The 21,065-nt window shown below is 47.3% G+C and overlaps 1 protein-coding gene across 1 annotated transcript; it reads right to left on the reverse strand.

Annotated features, from left to right (window-relative positions):
• Positions 1-15,515: 15,515 nt before the first annotated feature.
• On the reverse strand, positions 15,516-19,892 carry LOC125510825 (probable methyltransferase PMT2). The gene is made up of 7 exons (XM_048676091.1): positions 19,571-19,892; positions 17,881-18,530; positions 17,563-17,773; positions 17,187-17,481; positions 16,690-17,079; positions 16,112-16,189; positions 15,516-16,033 (listed from the first exon to the last, which is right to left on the reverse strand). Exons 2-7 carry the CDS (start codon positions 18,517-18,519, stop codon positions 15,808-15,810), a joined length of 1,839 nt encoding a protein of 612 aa, XP_048532048.1. The 5' UTR covers positions 18,520-18,530; positions 19,571-19,892; the 3' UTR covers positions 15,516-15,807.
• Between the last annotated feature and the right edge of the window lie 1,173 nt (positions 19,893-21,065).

The following is a 21,065-nucleotide window of genomic DNA, read 5'->3' on the forward strand; positions in this document are numbered from 1 at the left end:
ATCACCGATGACCAAGCGCCGAACGGACGGCACCTCCGCGTTCAACACACGTATGGGACGGGAGACGTCTCCTCCTTCTTGATCCAGTAAGGGGGAAGGAGAGGTTGATGAAGATCCAGCAGCACGACGGCGTGGTGATGGATGCAGGGCGTCACAGTAGTAGGGCTTCGCCTATACTACGAGAGAGACGTAACGGGGAGAGAGGGAGGCGCCAGGGGCTGGTGTATCAAGTCCCTCCTCTCCCCCACTATATATAGGAGGGCCAAGGGGGGGTGCGCAGCCTAGGAGATCCAATCTCCTAGGTGCGGCTGCCAAGGGGAGGTTTCCCTCCCCCCCAAGGCACCTCGGGGTGCCTTCCACTAGTGGGACTCCTCCCCCATGGAAACCCTAGGCGCATGGGCCTAGTAGGGCTGGTGCCCTTGGCCCATCTAGGCCAAGGCGCACCCCCTACAGCCCATGTGCCCCCCCGGGACAGGTGGCCCCACCCGGTGGGCCCCCGGGACCCCTCCGGTGGTCCCGGTACAATACCGATAACCCCGAAACCTGTCCCGATGGACGAAACAGCACTTCCTATATATAATTCTTTACCTCCGGACCATTCCGGAACTCCTCGTGACGTCCGGGATCTCATCCGGGACTCCGAACAATATTCGGGTTACTGCATATACATATCTTCACAACCCTAGCGTCACCGAACCTTAAGTGTGTAGACCCTACGGGTTCGGGAGACAAGCAGACATGACCGAGACGACTCTCCGGTCAATAACCAACAGCGGGATCTGGATGCCCATGTTGGCTCCCACATGCTCCACGATGATCTCATCGGATGAACCACGATGTCGAGGATTCAATCAACCCCGTATGCAATTCCCTTTGTCAATCGATATGTTACTTGCCCGAGATTCGATCGTCGGTATCACAATACCTCGTTCAATCTCGTTACCGGCAAGTCACTTTACTCGTACCGTAATGCATGATCCCGTGACCAGACACTTGGTCACTTTGAGCTCAATATGATGATGCATTACCGAGTGGGCCCAGTGATACCTCTCCGTCATACGGAGTGACAAATCCCAGTCTTGATCCATGTCAACCCAACAGACACTTTCGGAGATACCCGTAGTATACCTTTATAGTCACCCAGTTACGTTGTGACGTTTGGTATAACCAAAGCACTCCTACGGTATCCGGGAGTTACACGATCTCATGGTCTAAGGAAAAGATACTTTGACATTGGAAAACTCTAGCAAACGAACTATACGATCTTGTGCTATGTTTAGGATTGGGTCTTGTCCATCACATCATTCTCCTAATGATGTGATCTCGTTATCAATGACATCCAATGTCCATAGTCAAGAAACCATGACTATCTGTTGATCAACGAGCTAGTCAACTAGAGGCTTACTAGGGACATGTTGGTGTCTGTTATTCACACATGTATTACGATTTCCGGATAATACAATTATAGCATGAATAAAGACAATCATCATGAACAAAGAAATATAATAATAATGCTTTTATTATTGCCTCTAGGGCATATTTCCAACATCAAGGAGGTTGGGGTCATCGCCAATTTTCGTCGTTTAATTCATGGCCTTGACCCCGACTCTCCTTGGCGATTGTCTCCTTGCCTTCAAATGCATTGGAAAGAGATCAATGTTTGCCTCTGATTTTTCCCATTCCCCACTCCTTCCTCTTTCAACCTCCAACATAGGCTCGCTTTGCGATTAGGGCACGTCCAACGCAGGCGCTAAGGGAGAGGTGCCAGGATTAATTTCCCAGCTAATCGGCAGTTACCATGCCTATTCCCGGCGCCTGATGTCGCATCGATGCAAATAGACACATCGAGCGCTTGGCTATTTTCCTGTCGCACAAGTAAAGAAACAGATGACGGGCATCTATATTAGGAGCATGTGATTAGCACCTTGCATTGGAGGATAAAGCGCCTAGCTCTTTTTTTAGTTTTTTGCTATTTATTTTTTCACTCTAAGCGCCTGTATAAGAGTCTAGCATTGTAGATTTCCTTATGGGAAGAGAGGATTTATGGGTATGCTCAGTGGCAGTGCTAGTCTCTCCGACATGAGATACATGTGTGAGACAATAGGCTTGGTCAGTCGGCTCTTGCGCTTCATCATGATGTTCGGCATCAGTGTCTTCAATACTTCTTTCTCCTCTACTAGAGTTACTGGGAAACGCAGTAATTTCAAAAAAAATCATACGCACACGCAAGATCCATCTATGTGATGCATAGCAACGAGAGGGGAGTGTGTTGTCCACGTACCCTCGTAGACCATAAGCGGAAGCATTATGACAACGCGGTTGATGTAGTCGTACGTCTTCACGATCTGACAGATCCTAGTACCGAAGGTACGACACCTCCGTGATCTGCACACGTTCAGCTCGGTGACGTCTCGCGAACTTTAGATCCATCTGAGTGTCGAGGGAGAGTTTCGTCAGCATGACGGCGTGATGACGGTGATGATGAAGCTACCGGCGCAGGGCTTCGCCTAAGCACTGCAACGCTATGACCGAGGTGGAAATCTATGGAGGGGACACCGCACACGGCTAAACAATCAACTTGTGTCTATGGGGTGCCCCCTCCCCCGTATATAGAGTGGAGGAGGGGGGACCCTCTATGGCACGCCCAAGGGGAGTCCTACTCCTACCGGGAGTAGGATTCCCCCCTCCCTACTTGGATTAGGAGAGGAAGGAAGGGGGAGAGAGGGGAAGGAAAGGGTGGCGCCCCCCCCCCCCCCACCCAATTCGGATTGTGTTTGGGGGGCACGCCCCCTCCTAGGCTCCCTTCTCCTCTCTCCCACTATGGCCCAATAAGGCCCATATACTTCCCGGGGGGTTCCGGTAACCTCCCGGTACTCCAGTATATGTCCGAACTCATCGGGAACCATTTTGATGTCCAAACATACGCCTTCAATATATCGATATTTATGTCTCGACCATTCCGAGACTCCTCGTCATGTCCGTGATCATATCCGGGACTCCGAACTACCTTCGGTACATCAAAACACATAAACTCATAATACCGATCGTCACCGAACGTTAAGCGTGCGGACCCTACGGGTTCGAGAACTATGTAGACATGACCGAGACTCATCTCCGGTCAATAACCAATAGCGGAACCTGGATGCTCATGTTGGTTCCTACATATTCTACGAAGATTTTATCGGTCAAAGCGCATAATAACATACGTTGTTTCCTTTGTCATTGGTATGTTACTTGCCCGAGATTCGATCGTCGGTATCTCAATACCTAGTTCAATTTCGTTACCGGCAAGTCTCTTTACTCGTTCTGTAATGCAACATCCCGTAAATAACTCATTAGTCACATTGCTTGCAAGGCTTATAGTGATGTGCATTACCAAGAGGGCCCAGAGATACCTCTCTGATACACGGAGTGACAAATCCTAATCTCGATCTATGCCAACTCAACAAACACCATCGGAGACACCTGTACAGCATCTTTATAGTCATCCAGTTACGTTGTGACATTTGATAGCACACTAAGTGCTCCTCCAGTATTCGGGAGTTGCATAATCTCATAGGCATAGGAACATGTATAAGTTATGGAGAAAGCAATAGCAGCAAACTAAACGATCAAAGTGCTAAGCTAACAGATGGGTCAAGTCAATCACATCATTCTCTAATGATGGATCCCGTTTATCAAATGACAACTCTTTGTCCATGGCTAGGAAACTTAACCATCTTTGATCAACGAGCTAGTCAGGTAGAGGCATACTAGTGACACTCTGTTTGTCTATGTATTCACACATGTACCAAGTTTTCGATTAATACAATTCTAGCATGAATAATAAACATTTATCATGATATAAGAAAATATAAATAACAACTCTATTATTGCCTTTAGGGCATATTTCCTTCAAACTCCCACTTGCACTAGAGTCAATAATCTAGATTATATTGTAATGATTCTAACACCCATGGAGTCTTGGTACTAATCATGTTTTGCTCGTGAGAGAGGCTTAGTCAACAGGTCTGCAACATTCAGATCCATATGTATCTTGCAAATCTCTATGTCTTCCTCCTTGACTTGATCGCGGATGGAATTGAAGCATCTCTTGATGTGCTTTGTTCTCTTGTGAAATCTGGATTCCGTTGCCAAGGCAATTGCACCAGTATTGTCACAAAAGATTTTCATTGGACCCGATGCACTAGGTATGACACCTAGATCGGATATGAACTCCTTCATCTAGACTCCTTCATTTGCTGCTTTCGAAGCAGCTATGTACTCCGCTTCACATGTAGATCCCGCCACGACGCTCTGCTTGGAACTGCACCAACTGACAGCTCCACCATTCAATAAAAATATGTATCCGGTTTGTGACTTAGAATCATCCGGATCAGTGTCAAAGCTAGCATCAACGTAACCGTTTATGACAAGCTCTTTGTCACCTTCATAAACGAGAAACACATCCTTAGTCCTTTTCAGGTATTTCAGGATGTTCTTGTCCGCTGTCCAATGATCCACCCCTGGATTACTTTGGTACCTCCCTTGTAAACTGATAGCAAGGCACACATCAGGTCTGGCACACAGCATTGCAAAAATGATAGAACCAATGGCTGAAGCACGGGGAATGACTTTCATTTTCTATCTATCTTCTGCAGTGGTCGGGCATTGAGTCTGACTCAACTTCACACCTTGTAACACGGGCAAGAACCCTTTCTTTTCTTGATCCATTTTAAACTTCTTCAAAATTTTATCAAGGTATGTGCTTTGTGAAAGTACAATTAAGCGTTTTGATCTATCTCTATAGATCTTGATGCCCAATATATAAGCAGCTTCACCAAGGTCTTTCAGTGAAAAATTCTTATTCAAGTATTCTTTTATGCTATTCAGAAATTCAGTATCATTTTCGATCAACAATATGTCATCTACATATAATATTAAAAATGCTACAAAGCTCCCACTCACTTTCTTGTAAATACAGGCTTCCCCAAAAGTCTGTGTAAAACCATATGTTTTGATCACATTATCAAAGCGTATATTTCAACTCCGAGAGGCTCACACCAGTCCATAAATGGATCGCTGGAGCTTGCACACTTTGTTAGCACCTTTAGGATCGACAAAACCTTCTGGTTGCATTATATACAACTCTTATTTAGTAAATCCATTAAGGAATGCAGTTTTGATATCCATTTGCCAAATTTCATAATCATAAAATGCGGCAATTGCTAACATGATTCAGACGGACTTAAGCATCGCTACAGGTGAGAAGGTCTCATCGTAGTCAACTCCTTGAGCCAAGGTGAGAAGGTCTCATCGCTACAGGTGAGACGAGGACGTCGCTCCCCTGGAGCGACGTCCACCTCCCCAACAACTGGCACCTGTCCGCTGATCGTGTGCCGATCCCGCCGGTCCCGGGGAGCGGCCATGCACGCTGTGAAGAGATCGCGCGCGCCGCCGCCTCATCCCCGACGACCTGTACTACGACCACAGGTATGCCCCCGACTCCCCGCTGTGGGACACTTGGATCCAAGACGAGCACGACGTGCGGCGCGCGTCCTACTTCGCCGGCACCATGTCGGGGCCGCGGAGGCCACGTGTAGAGGCGCGCGGGCGTACGCGGGTGCGCGGCCTGACACCCACGCCGTCGCCTTCCCCATCTCCGTCGCCACCTCCCCCTCCTCGCATGACAGCGGAGGAGGAGGCCTGTCTCCTGCAGCTGTCATGGACGACTCCATGAACACGCACGACGAGCGGCAGTGGGACGGCCTGGAGGAGGCCATGGCGCTCTCTGCCGCCGGGGACGTCGCCTTCCCGGAGGAGGCGATGGAGGAGGACCCGCCGGTCGCGTTCCAGCAGCTGCTGGGCCAGGGGTGGGGCTGGTCCTGCACTGCTCCGGAGATGGCCGCCGGCGTGGGCGTGAACTGGTGCCCCACTCCGCCGCGCTCACCGGAGCGGGAGGCGTCGCCACGGGAGGAGGTGGTGCAGGCACCTCCGGCCGTCCACCATGCACCTCCGGCCCACCTGTGGACGCCGCCGGCCTACGTCGACCTCGTCAGCGACGACGACGACAGCGGCGGCCAGTGAAGACGGCCACGACCACGGCACCGACGGGCGCGGCAGGAGCGCGCGGGAAACTGTGCCGTTTTGTGGCCGTGGCGCCCATGTTCAGTTTTTTTATTTTGTTTTTATATGTTAATTATGAAACTGGGCCTTTTAAGTGGCCGTGGAAACTGGGCCGTTTTGTGGCCGACCCCTATATATGTTTTATGTTTTTTAAAATGCGTTTACTTACTTTTTTAGTTATTTCATTCCAGTTTTTATATTTTTTATTCACGTCCACTCCGGACACGATTTGGGGTGCGGCCGCGCGGTGCGCGCACGCACGACCCATCTGACAAAGCCGGATACGGACGAACCTATCGGCGCCCCAAACGGACAGAATCTGGCCAATCCGAACGTTCGTTTGGGATCGTGCGGTGAAGTTGGCCTCAGAACACTTCATTTTGTTCCCAAGGGCGCTGGTTCAAACCCTTCCAAACTAGGTTGGCGAAGCAGGAGTCCATTCTGCAAGCTCCCAAAGGTATGCTCCGAGCCCTTCGACCAGGCCAAGGAATTTGTTGTGGTAACATAGGCATACAGGTACTATTTGACACTGTTAAAACCAGTTTAAAACCATTTTCATTTTTTTTAACAGTAGCACAGTTTTTCAATCCAACCAGAATAAAAATACTTTATATTGGCCAACATTTTTCTTTGCGGGAATGGTATTGACTAGTTGTCCGGGTACCTTACATTTTTCGACCACACAATGCATATCAGTGAGGCTGAGTCTACAAGATAAACAAAATTTCTCCCTTCAAGAGAAACGAAGTGCCTAGATGTATGATTCCAGCAACCAAGCAGGCCCAAGACCGACCAACTTGTTGCTGCAGGCCTTCTCCCAACGGCGGAGCTACGCATGGGCCAAAGCAGGCCATGACCCGCCCATCCCCGCAAGATTTCAGTCAAGATTAGTGCTGAATATGGGTCCCAAGAGCCAAATTTCAATGGCATTTGTTAACCTGGCCCGTTTTGGCCCGCCCAGGGTAATGAATGTAGCTCCGCCACTTCCTTCTCTGACACTTGTGGCTGCTGTTTGTTGCTCTAGAGTCACACGACGCCAGTCAGATTGTGCGGCCCATGCAAAGCCACTCGACGGCTCGATCTGCATTTTGACGCCTTCCATTCCAGTTTGATCTTGACTTTTAACTGCCGAACAACTCGTCTTATTACTTATTGTGTCTAGTGTAAGCTGCAGAACAAAAATGAATGGTTGTGTGCATCATGATGAGCAGAGGCCGAAGCCTTTCCCTTTTCAACAGAAAAAATGTAATAAAAATGAAGTGCGGGGTTTGCCCTTTGGAAAGCACAAGCACTTCGACTCTTTGGTTATTTACTTACTTATATGGGCATGGTTGGTTACTAAGGACAGTACTCCAGAGTCTTGCCTAGCCTTTAATGTCAGCATCTCATCTCCAGTTCAAGTGATAGCTGGACAGAGTCCTTGATCGTTTTGTATTAACTTTAGTGGAACAGCATCTCCTCGAAGTTAAGGCCACGAAGCGTCAATGCTCGTCTATATATACAGAGGTAGTCGGGTTGAACACACAGTTCGCCTTACTTCTTAGCTCACGTTCACTCTTTTTACCACAATCAATTAAATATAAAGTACATATATAGTCTACATGGACATACAACTGTATGTCAGGATAGGAAAGTGTGGGCTATACAGTCTACCCTCTAATTTTCTTGTCTTTTTTATGGTGTCACTTACAATGCATATTGAAGCTAGAGGATATGGATTTATTTATAGACTCTATTCTCAGGTATTTTATTATTTTATTTGTTTTTGGAAAGATTCATATGACTCCGGAGCAATGTTACCAACTACGATAAAACAAACCAAATTTTCAGTCTAAATATACTAGTAGTTAGCACACATGTGTGAGCCATATATGTGTCACGATTAAATTCTATATGTGAGAGCATCTACAGCGCTGATAATCTAATTTAGCCCCTAACACCCGCGGACGCGTCCGGTCAGTGTCCGGATGCGTCCGCTTTGAGCCCTCGTTTGCCCGCCTGCACATCCATGCGCTTCAAAATGGCCTCCTCATTTTGAGGCATTTCGATGAGCAGGTTATGTGCAACACGGCTAGAGCGCACGAGAGCGATGAACACGCCAACCGCCAACGGCCGGCCTTCCAGACTGCAACCAGCAGTGGCAGTGGTGGTGGCGAGCTCCATGCGAGCATCAGCACGCTGCACGCTAGGCACGTCCACACACGCGGCGACGGCGGACAATACGCGCGGCTGCACACACACACGGGTGGCTAGCACGCACGGCTGCGCGGCGGCTAGCATGCATGGCTAGCACGGCCAGCACGCGGCAGCCAGCACACACGCGTGAGCTAGAACGCGCGGCCGCGCACGCCCCAGCCTCGACGCGGCTGCATGCGGCGGCCAGCACGCATGGCAGCACGCATGAATAACGCGCACGCATGAACCAGTACGTGGCGGCTGCGCACACACCATCCTCGACGCGGCTGCATGCGGCGGCTACGACGGTTGTGCTCGCACGCGGCGGCTGTTGCGTCCGGGCTCGCACGCGGCGGCAGCCACGCGGAGAACGGGAGCAGGAGTAGGTCGCTTGTGGCGGTGGTCAGAGCAGGAGCAGCAGCCACGGCGCATGCGCGAGCTCCGGCCCCGGCTCGATGGCGTCCGTCGGGAGTGGCTGAGGCCAACAGGAGGGCGAGCTCCGGAGCGGCGTGCGCGTGAGCTCCGGCCCCGGCGCATCGATGGCGTCCGTCGGGGGAAGCAGCGACCAGCGGGGCGGCAAGGCCTGGTGCGGCGCGTGCACGAGCACGTGGCGCCTTGGTCTCTATATGGCTGCAGGTGGGGTCTTTTGTTCGCTGCAGCTGACGTGGAGCACTGCGGACACGGACACGGACGCGTCCGGGAGTGACTGGGCACTCTCTATTAGAGTATCTTCAACCGTTCGCCCCCCAGAATACCGAAAAAGAGCCCCCGGGGCGAGCCGGCGGTAGATTGGTGCGCGGGGGCGAGCGGCTGCTCACTTCAGGGTTTTACCAGACACACATTTTTTTATTTTAAAACATATGAATTCGGCAAAGTCCGGCCAAATTCAGCATAAATTCGGCTCACTTGACGTTCATATTAAATATGTTCGGCGTTTACACAAATTATTTTTAAAAAATACATCTACGGGGCGAAGAAGTCGCTGAGCGCCGCGAAGTCGCCGCCGTCCTCGTCGTCGGCGGCGGCCGCCCCTGCTAGACCCCTGCCTGGCGTCTCCAAGGCGGACCAGTGGTGGCGGCGGCGGCGCGTCGTCGTCGTCGCTGTCGTCGAAGACGACGACGCCTCCCTCGTCCCGGCCGCGGCGCCGGGCTTCTAAGCGCTCGAAAGCGGCGATCTGGCGGTGCAGCTCAATCTGCGCCCAGTCGTCGCGCGCCCACTTCAGGACTGCCTCGTCGTCGAGCTCCTCCTCCTTGACGCCGCCGGCAAGCCCGGGGAGCCCCGGCTCCTTCTTGACGGCGGCGAGCCCCGGCTCCGTCTTCGATTTGACGAAGCGCGGAGGTGCCGAGGAGGGGGCACGCCGGCCGCCCTCGTTAATGACGATGCCGGTGTTGCGGGTGCGCCGACCGAGCGGCGTCTCCGCGGCGGGCTCGGGCTTGACGCCGAAGAGCGCCGACGAGGAGGAGTGGGAGGAGGAGGAAGAGGAGGAAGAGTCGAACCTCCCCGGCACCCACAGCCCGACGCTCCAGGGGGGGAGGGGGCGGGACGGGCACCGCGGCAGGGTATGCCAGCGGCGGGTTGTTGCCGCCCTTGAGGTGCTCCAGCACCCAGTGCAGTGTGCGGCCGGGGATGCCCCACCAGAGGCGGCGGCCGTCGCTGTTCTTGACGCCCCCGATCACCGGCGCCCCATTCGTGGACGCTAGCCGCTGCGCCGTTTGTACGCGTGGCGGGAGGGGGGCGTCGCCATACCGCCCGTGACGCGTCGGCCCGTGAGGAATCAATGAAGGCCTGACTGGCGGCAGCCTTGCCATTGATTCCCTGTGGGAAACTGAGGCGCGCTGGGGAAGACGAGGCGTTTTCTCGCTGACGCGGCTGGCCCGCGGCTCTCTGGCGCCAAAACCGTTCGTCCCGGCGTCCCCGGGCGCCCCTCAGCGCGCCGGGTTCGGCCTGGGTCCACCGGCGTCAGTTTCGGCCCAAACCGGTGAAAAACGGGCTACTGGGAACGCGACTTGAGCCAATTTTTTTACACCGGCGCGACAAAATCGCCTGAAAAGGGTCTATTGAGGGCGTGGCTGGAGATGCTCTTACCTTCATATTTAAGATGGGTTTGAGTTACGTCGATTAGTCCAGGTGTTTAAGGAGGAAATGAGGTTTTCGGTTGGGTCAGATTTTTCGTCCGATCACTGATCGGGTGAATGTTTAGAAAGGAAATAGGGGTCTGACCTTAGATGCTCTAAGGTCAACTTTCAATCGTAATTATTTGGGTCAACTTTCAATCGTAATCAAATTTAAGAACATTTTTTGAAATAGAGAAAAATTCAAACTCGCCAAAAGAAATTAAATCCGAAAATATTTTTGAACTTCGTGAAATTGGTATTTTTTTTAAATCCCAAACTTTTCCAAGTTAGAAAAATGGAAAATAATAATCATAAAACGGAATGTAAGGGATGCCTCGCGCCACACATTGGTCGGCCTGAATTATGACGTAGAGCGAAATCACTAATTGAAGAGTACTCCTTCTAAAAATCACTTCCACATCCCCAGGTTGCGACAAATGGCACACTGCATGTGCGTCATTTGTCACAACCTATGAGTTTTTCCTTTTTTGTGCTCCATTTATTCAAAACGATTTATTTCTTAAACCGTGCGTCCAAATCTCAACCCATTATCATCGTTGGATTTCTTGCGTTAAGATTTTCAAACTAGATCCCATGTTGATATATTTCATTGAATTTTTCTTTCACAAAAAAACCGGACAGGGAGCACGTTTTTTTCCTTTCCAAAAGCCGTTTCCGGAAGAAAAAAAATGCGTTTTTTCGTTGAGAGGCATGGTCGTGCCTCTCACAGAAGGGAAAAAAAAGAGAAAACATGTTTTTTTTTTATTTTCCAGAGGCACGGTCATGCTTCTCGCAGAAACAAAACCAAGCCTCTCGCGAAAGCAAAACCGTCTCTCTTGCCGAAGAAAAAAAAGAGAGAAAACGTGTTTTTTTTCATTTCTGATAGGCATGGTTGTGTGCCTCTCGTGGAAGCATAATCATGTCTCTCGCCGAAGCAAAACCGTGCCTCTTGGGAAAGCATAATCATGCCTCTAGCCGAAGCAAAACCGTGCCTCTCACGGAAGAAGAAGAAAAAAACACGTCTTTTTTCCTTTCCGAAAAGCATGGCCGTGCTTCTCACGGAATCAAAATCGTGACCCTTTTGAAAAAAAAAGAGAACATATGTTTTTTTGTTTCCAAGAGGGATGACCATGGCTCTCGCGGAAACAAAATTGTGCCTGTCACGAAAGGGGAAAAACATTTTTTTTCGCGCAAAAATTTTCCCCGACTTTTTTGTTCCATAAGCTAAGAAAGATTGGTGAAAAACCAAAAAGCCAAGAAAATCCGAAAAAAAAAACCATCTAAAAGGTCAAAAACGCATGCAGGAAAGAAAATCAGAGAAAACGTTCAAAACGCAACATATTACGGCGGCTGAAAGCGCGCCAAGGCAATACCCAAATAACCCTTCAGAAGGCTGGGAATGAGCGCTCATCGGTTAGTTGCTAACGACCTAGAGGGTCCAGCGCACTGGGCAGACCCAACCTCGTTTGTTCGGTTTCGGGAACCTTTTAACATGTTCTGGGTAAGGTTGTCAGGACAGTTTTTTTACCTTTTTTTTATCATTCACTTTTTTATTTTCATTCTTTTTTTGGTTATTCATTCATTTTTTTGCTCATTGTTTTTTACATATATTTTTATTTTCATAAATTTCAAAAATAATAATTTCATAAATTATTCAGAATTTTCAAAATTATTTCTTGTTTTTCCAAAAAAACAAAATTTTAAATTTAGTTTTCATTTCCAAAAGACAAAAAAACATATTTTTCGCATTTTCAAAAAATATTGTGTCTTTAAATTTTGTTCTGAATTTTAGAAATTATTCGTGTTTTCAAATATTATTTGAAATTTAAAAGTATTTGTATTATAAAAAAATATTTAGTTATTTTTAAAAAAGTTTGTTTTTTCAAAAATATTTTTCATGCTTTCCAAATAATTCGTGCTTTGGAAAAAATGTTCAGTTTTTCAGTAATTTTTTATGTTTTGAAAAAAGAATCTGGATTTCAAAAAACGTTCATGTTTTCAAAAACCATTCAAGTTTTGAAAAATAATTTGGAATTGCAAAAAATGTGCACACTTTTCGTATTTTTTTGAAAGTGCAAAAATATTTGCCTTTTTTTAAAACATATTGCGGCTTTTTAAAATTGTTCACAATTTTTAAGAAATGTTGTGAAATCTCAACACTGTTGTATGATCTAATTGTGGCTTCCCATGATCACCAGTGTCAGCTCGAGTGGCTAGCAGCACGCTTCAAGAGTGCGAGGTGACAACTTCGAACCCTCACAAGCTCGCTCCTTTTTCACGTATTTTTGCATCGTGCATTACAAAAAAAAAGTTTGATGCATCTGCCAGTTGTGTGTGGACCCTATGTGTCGCGCTCCTATGCAACCTCGTTTGTGCGCTGCTTAACAGGGCCCTTGGCCATCCGCGTTAGCTCATGGGCAACCTCGTTAGATTTTCTAAAGCAATGCACAAAATTAGTACTAGCGAGATGCGGAAGACTATATAGTATTTAAGTTTAGCTCAAAAAATAGTATTTAAGTAGGTACCTGTACGGTTCATCTTCCCGGTATGAGATCCTTTTATGGCTAGTTTGGTAGCCCGTGATCCCGGGAGATCCTTGTCAAATAACAAGGCGTAGAGCCCACGAGGCAAATTGGCCAGTGAAAAAACCCCCGCGAGATTTGGTTCCTCACTCGTTGGGGATAATCTACCTTGATCCCCATCCTTTCCCGGGGTGAGAGATCCACGTCTAGAGAGGTCTGGGAGCAAAGCCACGACGGACGCGCGAGAGGCGTGATGACGTAACGCGCACCTAGTGACCTCCTTACCGCTTTCCTGGACACGATCTCCTCCACTCTCCCCTATCATGGAAACAGACATGGTGATCTCCCCGTGGTGGGAGGAGAGGATCCTCGATGGCCATGAAAATCTCCATGTGGAGGATTAGAGCCCTGGGATACTTTCCCCTTGCAACCAAACTAGTCCTTAGAAGACAAGAGCGGCGTTTTAGAACACGAGCACCAGGTAGCTCTTTATCTCCATCGCGGGTTGAGGCTTGTGATGGAGTGGTGTCGGTCCATTTATTGTAATACAGGTCAGTATAACAAAAAGTGAACATTTTCATTGTAGAGGAGTCACACACGAGCAGCCCTGCTAGTCCAGATTGTTTTATGGACTAAACAGTTGGCCACACAAGCTAAAGACAAGACAAATCCGTTGTTGGAGGCGAGTGATGGAGAGTATGCAAGTTTTGCATCGAAAGACGACCGTCGTAAGTTGACTACATGTAACATGTGCTCTGGTAAGACATCACAGTAGCTTTGACTTCACAAGAGCAGGCACACTACGACGACCTTGAGGACACACCCAAAAGCCGACTACCAGAAACCTTGCTGCAAACTCTGATACGCAAGCTTCCAATGAAAACCCACCTCTGGCACTGGTCCCTCCAGCCATATCCCTCTCCAAAACAACGCTCCACACGGAGAGCACATCGCCGAGCGTCGCATTCTTCCGATCCAGAACCAAATCTCACTTTCCCTAGAGTATCTTGACCAGGATTGTGAGAACTACAACACGACACCTCCAACAAGTTATCACCTCCACGACGCCACCATTCCTGACTCCAATCGAAGTCGGAGCCTAGCTTTTTTCACTAGCCTCATCTATCCCAGACCCATAATCTTTTGGACCATTCAACCACCATCACCATTGATCGACTCACCAAAGGAAGCCCAACCAAGCCCATCAACCTAGGGGCTCGTACCTGCCAGATCGGGCATCCCAAACCATGCAATGAGAGATGTTCGGGATTGGCTGAGGACACCAGTCGGAAGCAGAGCCACGCCGCTTGGAGTTGGAACCTCGAGTGGCCCTTCACTCGGAGTAGTGCCATAATGCCACGCCAATAGGAGAGGAAGTATTAGCTATGTGACACCATGTTGCTTGGACCACCATGCTGCTAGGGACCACCACATTGTGTTGAATCTTCAAGAACCGCTAGCATACAAGGGACAAGCCCCTTCGCTGCAATCTATGGCATGATTAGCCTATCTACTTTCCTTGGCTACGTGTGTCCCCCCAGGAGGGGGGGCTAGGGTTTCCCGAGAGCGACACGATGTGAACTCTAGTGACTCAACACGTCGATTAGTTAGTTATTCCATATTCATATATTTGGACAGCATTTATGGTTACGCTCCGTGACACTGTCAAATACGAAAACATACTTATAACACCAAATAACACACCATAGGAGCATATTTCATTATAAATCTACCAATATTGATTGGGTAAACATAGAAGACGATACAATCATCTCCACGAGGGCTTGTCACCGAGGACAAGATGAGTCTCCACATGAAGACCCTCCAGAACCACACATTTCGTCTCCTCAATCAGCCTTCTTGCTATGCAGTCCCCTCCTCCAACCCGTTTTGCTTGCCACGCGCCCAAGAGGTAGAAGAAGGAACATAGGCCGATTAGCATAACCGCAAGTACGACGGTTCTAGTCTTGTTTTCGACCGCTGAGCTCCGTGCCACACCACAGCATCCTAATTGAGAGAACGATAATTAGCTTGAATAATTGGCTTTATTAGTTCATACATAAGGACAAAGAATACCAAGTAGTTACACTAATTGGCCTAAAGTTCCTCAAAAGCGGCATACGTTCAGCGTGCTGGATTTGTGCTCAAAATATATATACTGGAGGAAATTTGTAAGTGCATGCAAAAATTGTGAGTGCTTTTTTTAGTGGAATGAATAAAAGAGTGCTGCAGAGCCGGAGCAGTACCTATGTCTTGCCGGAGCTCCGCAGTCCCACGGCCATCTTCAACATCACCCACTCCTTGTGGCTGCAGACGATGGCCTCTACGTTGGTCGGCCATCACAGCACAAAGCTACAAGTCACCTTGCAGAGGATGTTAACCTTGGGCGTCGCCTCACTTATATTGTGCCTGCCTGGGGCGTATCAAAAAAATTGACTTAGGGTGTCGTCGCCTCGGAGCCTCCGCTCACCTTGTTCGGGGCCGGCAGCTCCACGGGCGATGTCTACTATACTCTATTACTACCTGGCCGCTGGCCGGCCGGCCGGACAGGTGGAGGGCAGCGGCAGCTCGTATGGCACATTTCTTCTCCAAAAGAGTATGAACGAAACTGTCCCTAGTATGTTATTCAGCTTCAGTACTGCAGGAAACAGCAATATCTCTCCAGTTCATGGATTTCTAAGATACAACAGGAACAAAAATAAACAAGAATACAACACAAACAAAAATAAAGAAAAATACAACACCAACCATGACTAGAAAACAGATTACTCTCTAGATTATCACTGGTTTGGTTCTTCAGTTCTCTACGTGCAGTCGAATGTGTACTTGCAACTAACGCTGCCGGGGATAAAGTTATCCTGAAGTGAAACGAGAAAAATAATCCAGACATGTTAGCGGCGGCTCTTGCTGTCGGCAGTCCAGTATTGCTTAACTGCAAAGAGGATCTTCTCAGGCACACGAGGGCCGCCCTCATGGTCGGCCAGTCTTGTCTCCCACCTCATGGCATTGGCTATTTTCTCCACCTTTACAAGAGCGTCAACCATGTCACGGATTATAACTGCGCCCTCTGGGCGTAAGATCCGGTCCATTTCCAGTAGTATATCTTCAAATTTACACCTGTTTTTAAATAATCAGACAATATCAGCCAACAAGGTCTACAGATTTAGAAGCACATCTTGGTCTTTCAATGCTTACTTGTTTTGGTACAAACTGAAGACACCGTTAGCATGTATGAGGTCATATGTCCTTGGGTAAGTAGAAAACCCTTCACACCTGTAACAAGAAGAAATAAACTATGATTCACACAAATAAAAAGGAAGCTTCTCAGGAACTATATCAAAAACTAACACAAGAAGTACAACTGTTGCATATCTGCAAACTCGTATTTCTAAAAGCACAATAACAAATACATGGCACATGTGCATCATCATTTAACAAAAGCACAAATTGAAGAGTTTCCCAGGTGAGTTTGGTAACAAGAGATGCCATTATATAGAGTTTAACTGATATTGGCACACGGGAGATTATATTGACATCCTTCTATCTTCACACACAACAATACATGAGTACCCTTTTTATAGTGTTCATGAAGTAAATGCACTTCATAACAGAAAAGCGAAGTTCCCCACATTGTGAACCAGCAAAAGTAAAAAGGTCTGTTGCAAAAAACAAAGCTACCAAAATGTAGAAACAATGTACAACGAACATAAGTGAGAAACAAAATGCGATAACCAAAGTATGAAACCAGGAGAGCAATACGGCAGTTTACATACCAGTCGTGATACATTCCTATTAACCCTCGCTCATAGATTACACCTAAAGTAGAAGTATCTGCAATGAACGGAACGACATTCATGACCCACAGCTTTGGAGACTCCAGTACAGCGGCAAAGCTACCAAGACCTGCATTCATGTCCATTATGTTGCGGTACCTTCCAGTATCAAGCAAGTCATTGGTTTTCTTGTAAGCATTAACATGTTTCTGCCAGAGTTTATTGTCCTCCTGATATGTTTGAACTGAGAACCCAGGTACAAAACCACGGGCTATCCGAGGTGGTACTGCATTGAGCCTCTGGGGAAATGGCTCTAGTTCACCACCAGCAACCTCTGACACGCTTTTAACCTCAGGAAGCGGAGTTATACAGGCTTCCATTTTCTTATACCTGTAGGTAGATATGTAATGAAACAAATCAAATTGAATACAAAGGTAGAACAGTACAGATAAGATTCACTCCTTTTTTGTGAGGGTGGCAGATGGAATGACACTCACCATACATCACTTTCGCTTGTCAACTCACACTTGGCAACTTTTGAATTATCTTGTTTCCTCGGGCAAGATTTGCCATTTAATGTCTTTCTCCATATAGCAATACCATCCTTCTCAGATATCTTCTTCCAGCAAAGAAGTTCTGCGAATTGTTCTATTTTTCTCTGCTCACTCTGGAGATCGTCTTTGGTCCGTTGCCATCCCTTGTAGTGAATCTTCCAACCAATGGGTGGGCCTGATAGTACCCAATACCCACCCGGCCTAAGTACCCTATCAACTTCCATCATGTACATACCGTCTGTAGAACAAGAGCGAAAGGTTCAGAATTTCTATGGAGACCATATGAGTCAACCATGAAATGTTCTAAAAGCGTTCTTACTACTTCCGCTCCATGGAATTAAACATCTCGAGCAATGTGCCATGTCAAAGACTCGGGATGGAAATGAGAGCTTCATTGATCCAAGGACACCGATATATGCAGGTACGCCTCTCTCCAGTGCAAACTGTACTTGTGCCTCATGATTATCTTTTGGAGCGAATGACATAGTCAAAACATTTTTCTTCAACAGGTAAGCACCTAAACTGGCAACCTAAACAAAATTATGAAAAAAGCAAAGAAAAATTAAAGTGTATAGCACAACAATGTGGTTATCATTGAGCATATGTTTGCGTATTCAACGCTAAGACGTTCACATACCCCACAACCAGTGTCGAGTGCAGTTCTCACTTTCCCCTTGGTAATTGGGATAACAGAAGCAAGCTGTTCTATATACTTGTCTGCACCCTGAGGAAACTGCGTTCCACCACCAGGAAACCTGAAAACGTTGCCCTCGTAGTGCACCCAGTTTTGGATGGCCTTTTCAACCGTAAGACTCTTGTGTGGCACATTGGCATAAGAAACATAATCGCGGCTCTTTGGCCACGGAAAAGGAGCAACATAACCCTTTGGTGCTGGAATCAGACAGTACAGCTTCTCGTTTTCAGGTGGGCAATGCCTCTCCCGATATATCATGTGATCCCTAGGGAAGGTCATTGCACGCTTTTGCTCCTCGCAAGGAGTGTAATCGGTGTACTCTGCATCACATGGCTCAAAAGTTTTGACTTGAGAATTGAAAGTGTCGTTCAGAAGATCCGATGCACTATGGTGGGTCTCGAAATTCAGATTTGGCAGTTTCAGACATTTGGTCTGCTCATTCACCACAGCCGCTATGCTGTCCCCTCTCCCAAAGCCACTTCTTTGCCATACACCAAGGAGGTAGAAGAAGGAACAGAGCCCAAATACCACAAGTACAAATAGAGCGGTTCTGGTCTTGTTCTCGGTTAAACTCCGAGCCATACCACAACAGCCTAAAAGAATTATCATTAGCTTAAACTAAATGAATCCAGCAAGTTGCACTTCAGATTTTCAATAGAACTTACACATTACAATCAATGCATCAATAAATTTCCACACGAACTATAATAATTTATGAAGCAAATTTGGGCAAGACACGAATTATGTCTTGTCGTAACCTAGACGCTGCTCCTCAGTTAAGGGATTATTCTCTTTGCCCTGGTATTTTCTGTTTTTGAGGAAACATAACTATGTAAAATAACTTCTCAGTGTAGCAGCCCACCAACATTTGTTGGAATCATGCATTTAGCAAATGAACTGCCAAAGTACAAACTGTCTTTTGCACTAGAGTTGATTATGGTACCTCCCATTTGGCCCAACCAGATTTTGCATATTTTACCGACTGGCTAACAAAAAAGATTCTCCATTTAATGGTTATCTTTCTACAGAAGATTATAACATAAGTTCAGCAACCGTAAACTGAACCTAAGGTTCTTTGCAATTTGCTTTGCTTAATTAAGACAGGAGTCGATGCATCCGATGCATAACCCACCAAAATAAGATGGGCAGAAACAAATTGTTGGGCAGGCCAAGCTAAAAAGGAACTCGGAAATTTTCAAATTCTGAATCGTTGTTACTAATAAGTGCCCTCTGTTCCCCTTTGTTACAAGATCAAGTTAGTAGATATAAACAAAAGAAACTATACCAAAATACAGTTTCCCCATTAGACTAGTTTAGTTGTCCATTACAAAAGCTTGCACATATAAGACCACACACGAATTGAGTGAATTATTTATCTGTCAAATGGACATTTTAACAATGCCTTTGCATAAACTGTAAACAACAACAATGGCTTTGCATAAAATGTATTACCTCCGTCACAAATTACTTGTCTTAGATTTGTATTACCTCCGTCCCAAATCTAAGAAAAGTAATTCGGGACGGAGGGAGTGAAAAACAAGATCTTCAGTGGTTTATTCATGCTACCACAGTACCCATACCAATAGACAATGACCTAACTGAAAGAAATTGGGAGGGAATCAAAGAAACTTACCTGTACAGCTTACAGGGATTCAAGAAAAGTTGGAGAGGATCAGATTCAGAGAAGGAGCTGCGTCGCCGGCTTGCCGCTGCCACCAGCTTGTGGCTGCGTGGCCGCCTGCCGTGGGGCCGTGGGACGGCTGACTCGCCGTCGTCGCGCTGCTGTGTGCCGGTGGGATGGTCGGCCGTGGGCGGCGGCCGATTTGTGCCGCTGGCCGGCGGCGGCGCTGCGGGGTCCGGCGGCTGCTGTGTGTGACGATCCGGCGGGGGCGGCGGCGGGCGGCGGCTGCTAGGTGCTTCTTCTTTTCCTGGGTGTTTTTTCTTTTGGAGAAATCTTTTCCTGCTGGCCTGTGCTGGTCAGATGGTGTGGGCTGGGCCTAGGTGGATTTGGTCTTTGCTCCAGCTCTGGGCGGGCCCTGGCCGAGGTCAGCTGTCACGTAGCTCCGCCAGGGCCCAAGATTCGAATAGATCACAACTGCATAAATTTGTTATTATTCTAAAAAAAACAGCATAAATTTTGTTCTAGAAAACCGTCACGGATTATATAGGAGATAAATCTGCATATTTTTGGAGACTAATAAGAGGACAATATTTCTCAGAACTGCAGTCTGAATCCCCGTTCAATTGACCACAGTGTGGAGCGGCTTATTCCATACCAGCTTATCCAGTTTTTGAATTTTTTCTAAAGTTTGCATATGTTAGTAACTCCCCTTGGCAAAGGAAATATCCTCCCTTCAAACAACAAATAAATTAAATGTTCATGCGCTAAATCAAAATCGTTGTTTCATTGTTAGTACATTATTACCGGCTATTGATTTTGTAATATTTATTAGTAGTAGTTTGTGCTTATTTTTATTGAAATGTTTACCCATTAACTAAGATGACCATGTATTTTCTTCCTAAAAATACTTACGTTGCAACTTGCAAGTGCATGTTAACTAGTAGTGAAGAAAATCAACAGCCTGGATAAAGTAAGAGGTATGAGTTTAGGACAAAACAACCATCAATCATGAGATCGAGAGTTGAATGAAATCAAGCCAGAAAAGGGGGGGAAAACGACCACTTCTTTGTTCAACAATCGAGTTAGGATCCAAAGGAAGGGGCTCAAATCCGCAACTCGTGTAGCCAGGGACGGATTGAGGGGGGGACGACCCCAACGACCGAGTCGTCCCTCGATAGGGATCGACTATTCTGTAATATTTCTGCCTAGGTACATGTAAGTAAACTGCTTCGCCCCCCCTATCTCCTCCCTCGACCTTGATAACTAACGTGAATCCTCAGCCCATATAACCTTTTTTTTTGAGAAATCCCCAGCCCATGTAACTTTTTTTTGAGAAATCCTCATCCCATCTAACTGATACAGCCCATCGTGAAAAGCAAAGAGGCACTGTTAGTTATTACCGCACTAAGCCACGTATCGATAGATGGATGCTAGTCTTCTGTTCGTTTCCACGCCGCTCCGCTCGAATCCCTCCATCGCGCCGCCATCAAGAAGTGGAGAAGGGAAA

This window comes from Triticum urartu, chromosome 5 (assembly GCF_003073215.2).
Source record: "Triticum urartu cultivar G1812 chromosome 5, Tu2.1, whole genome shotgun sequence".
In the NCBI taxonomy this organism is placed as follows: Eukaryota; Viridiplantae; Streptophyta; class Magnoliopsida; order Poales; family Poaceae; genus Triticum; species Triticum urartu.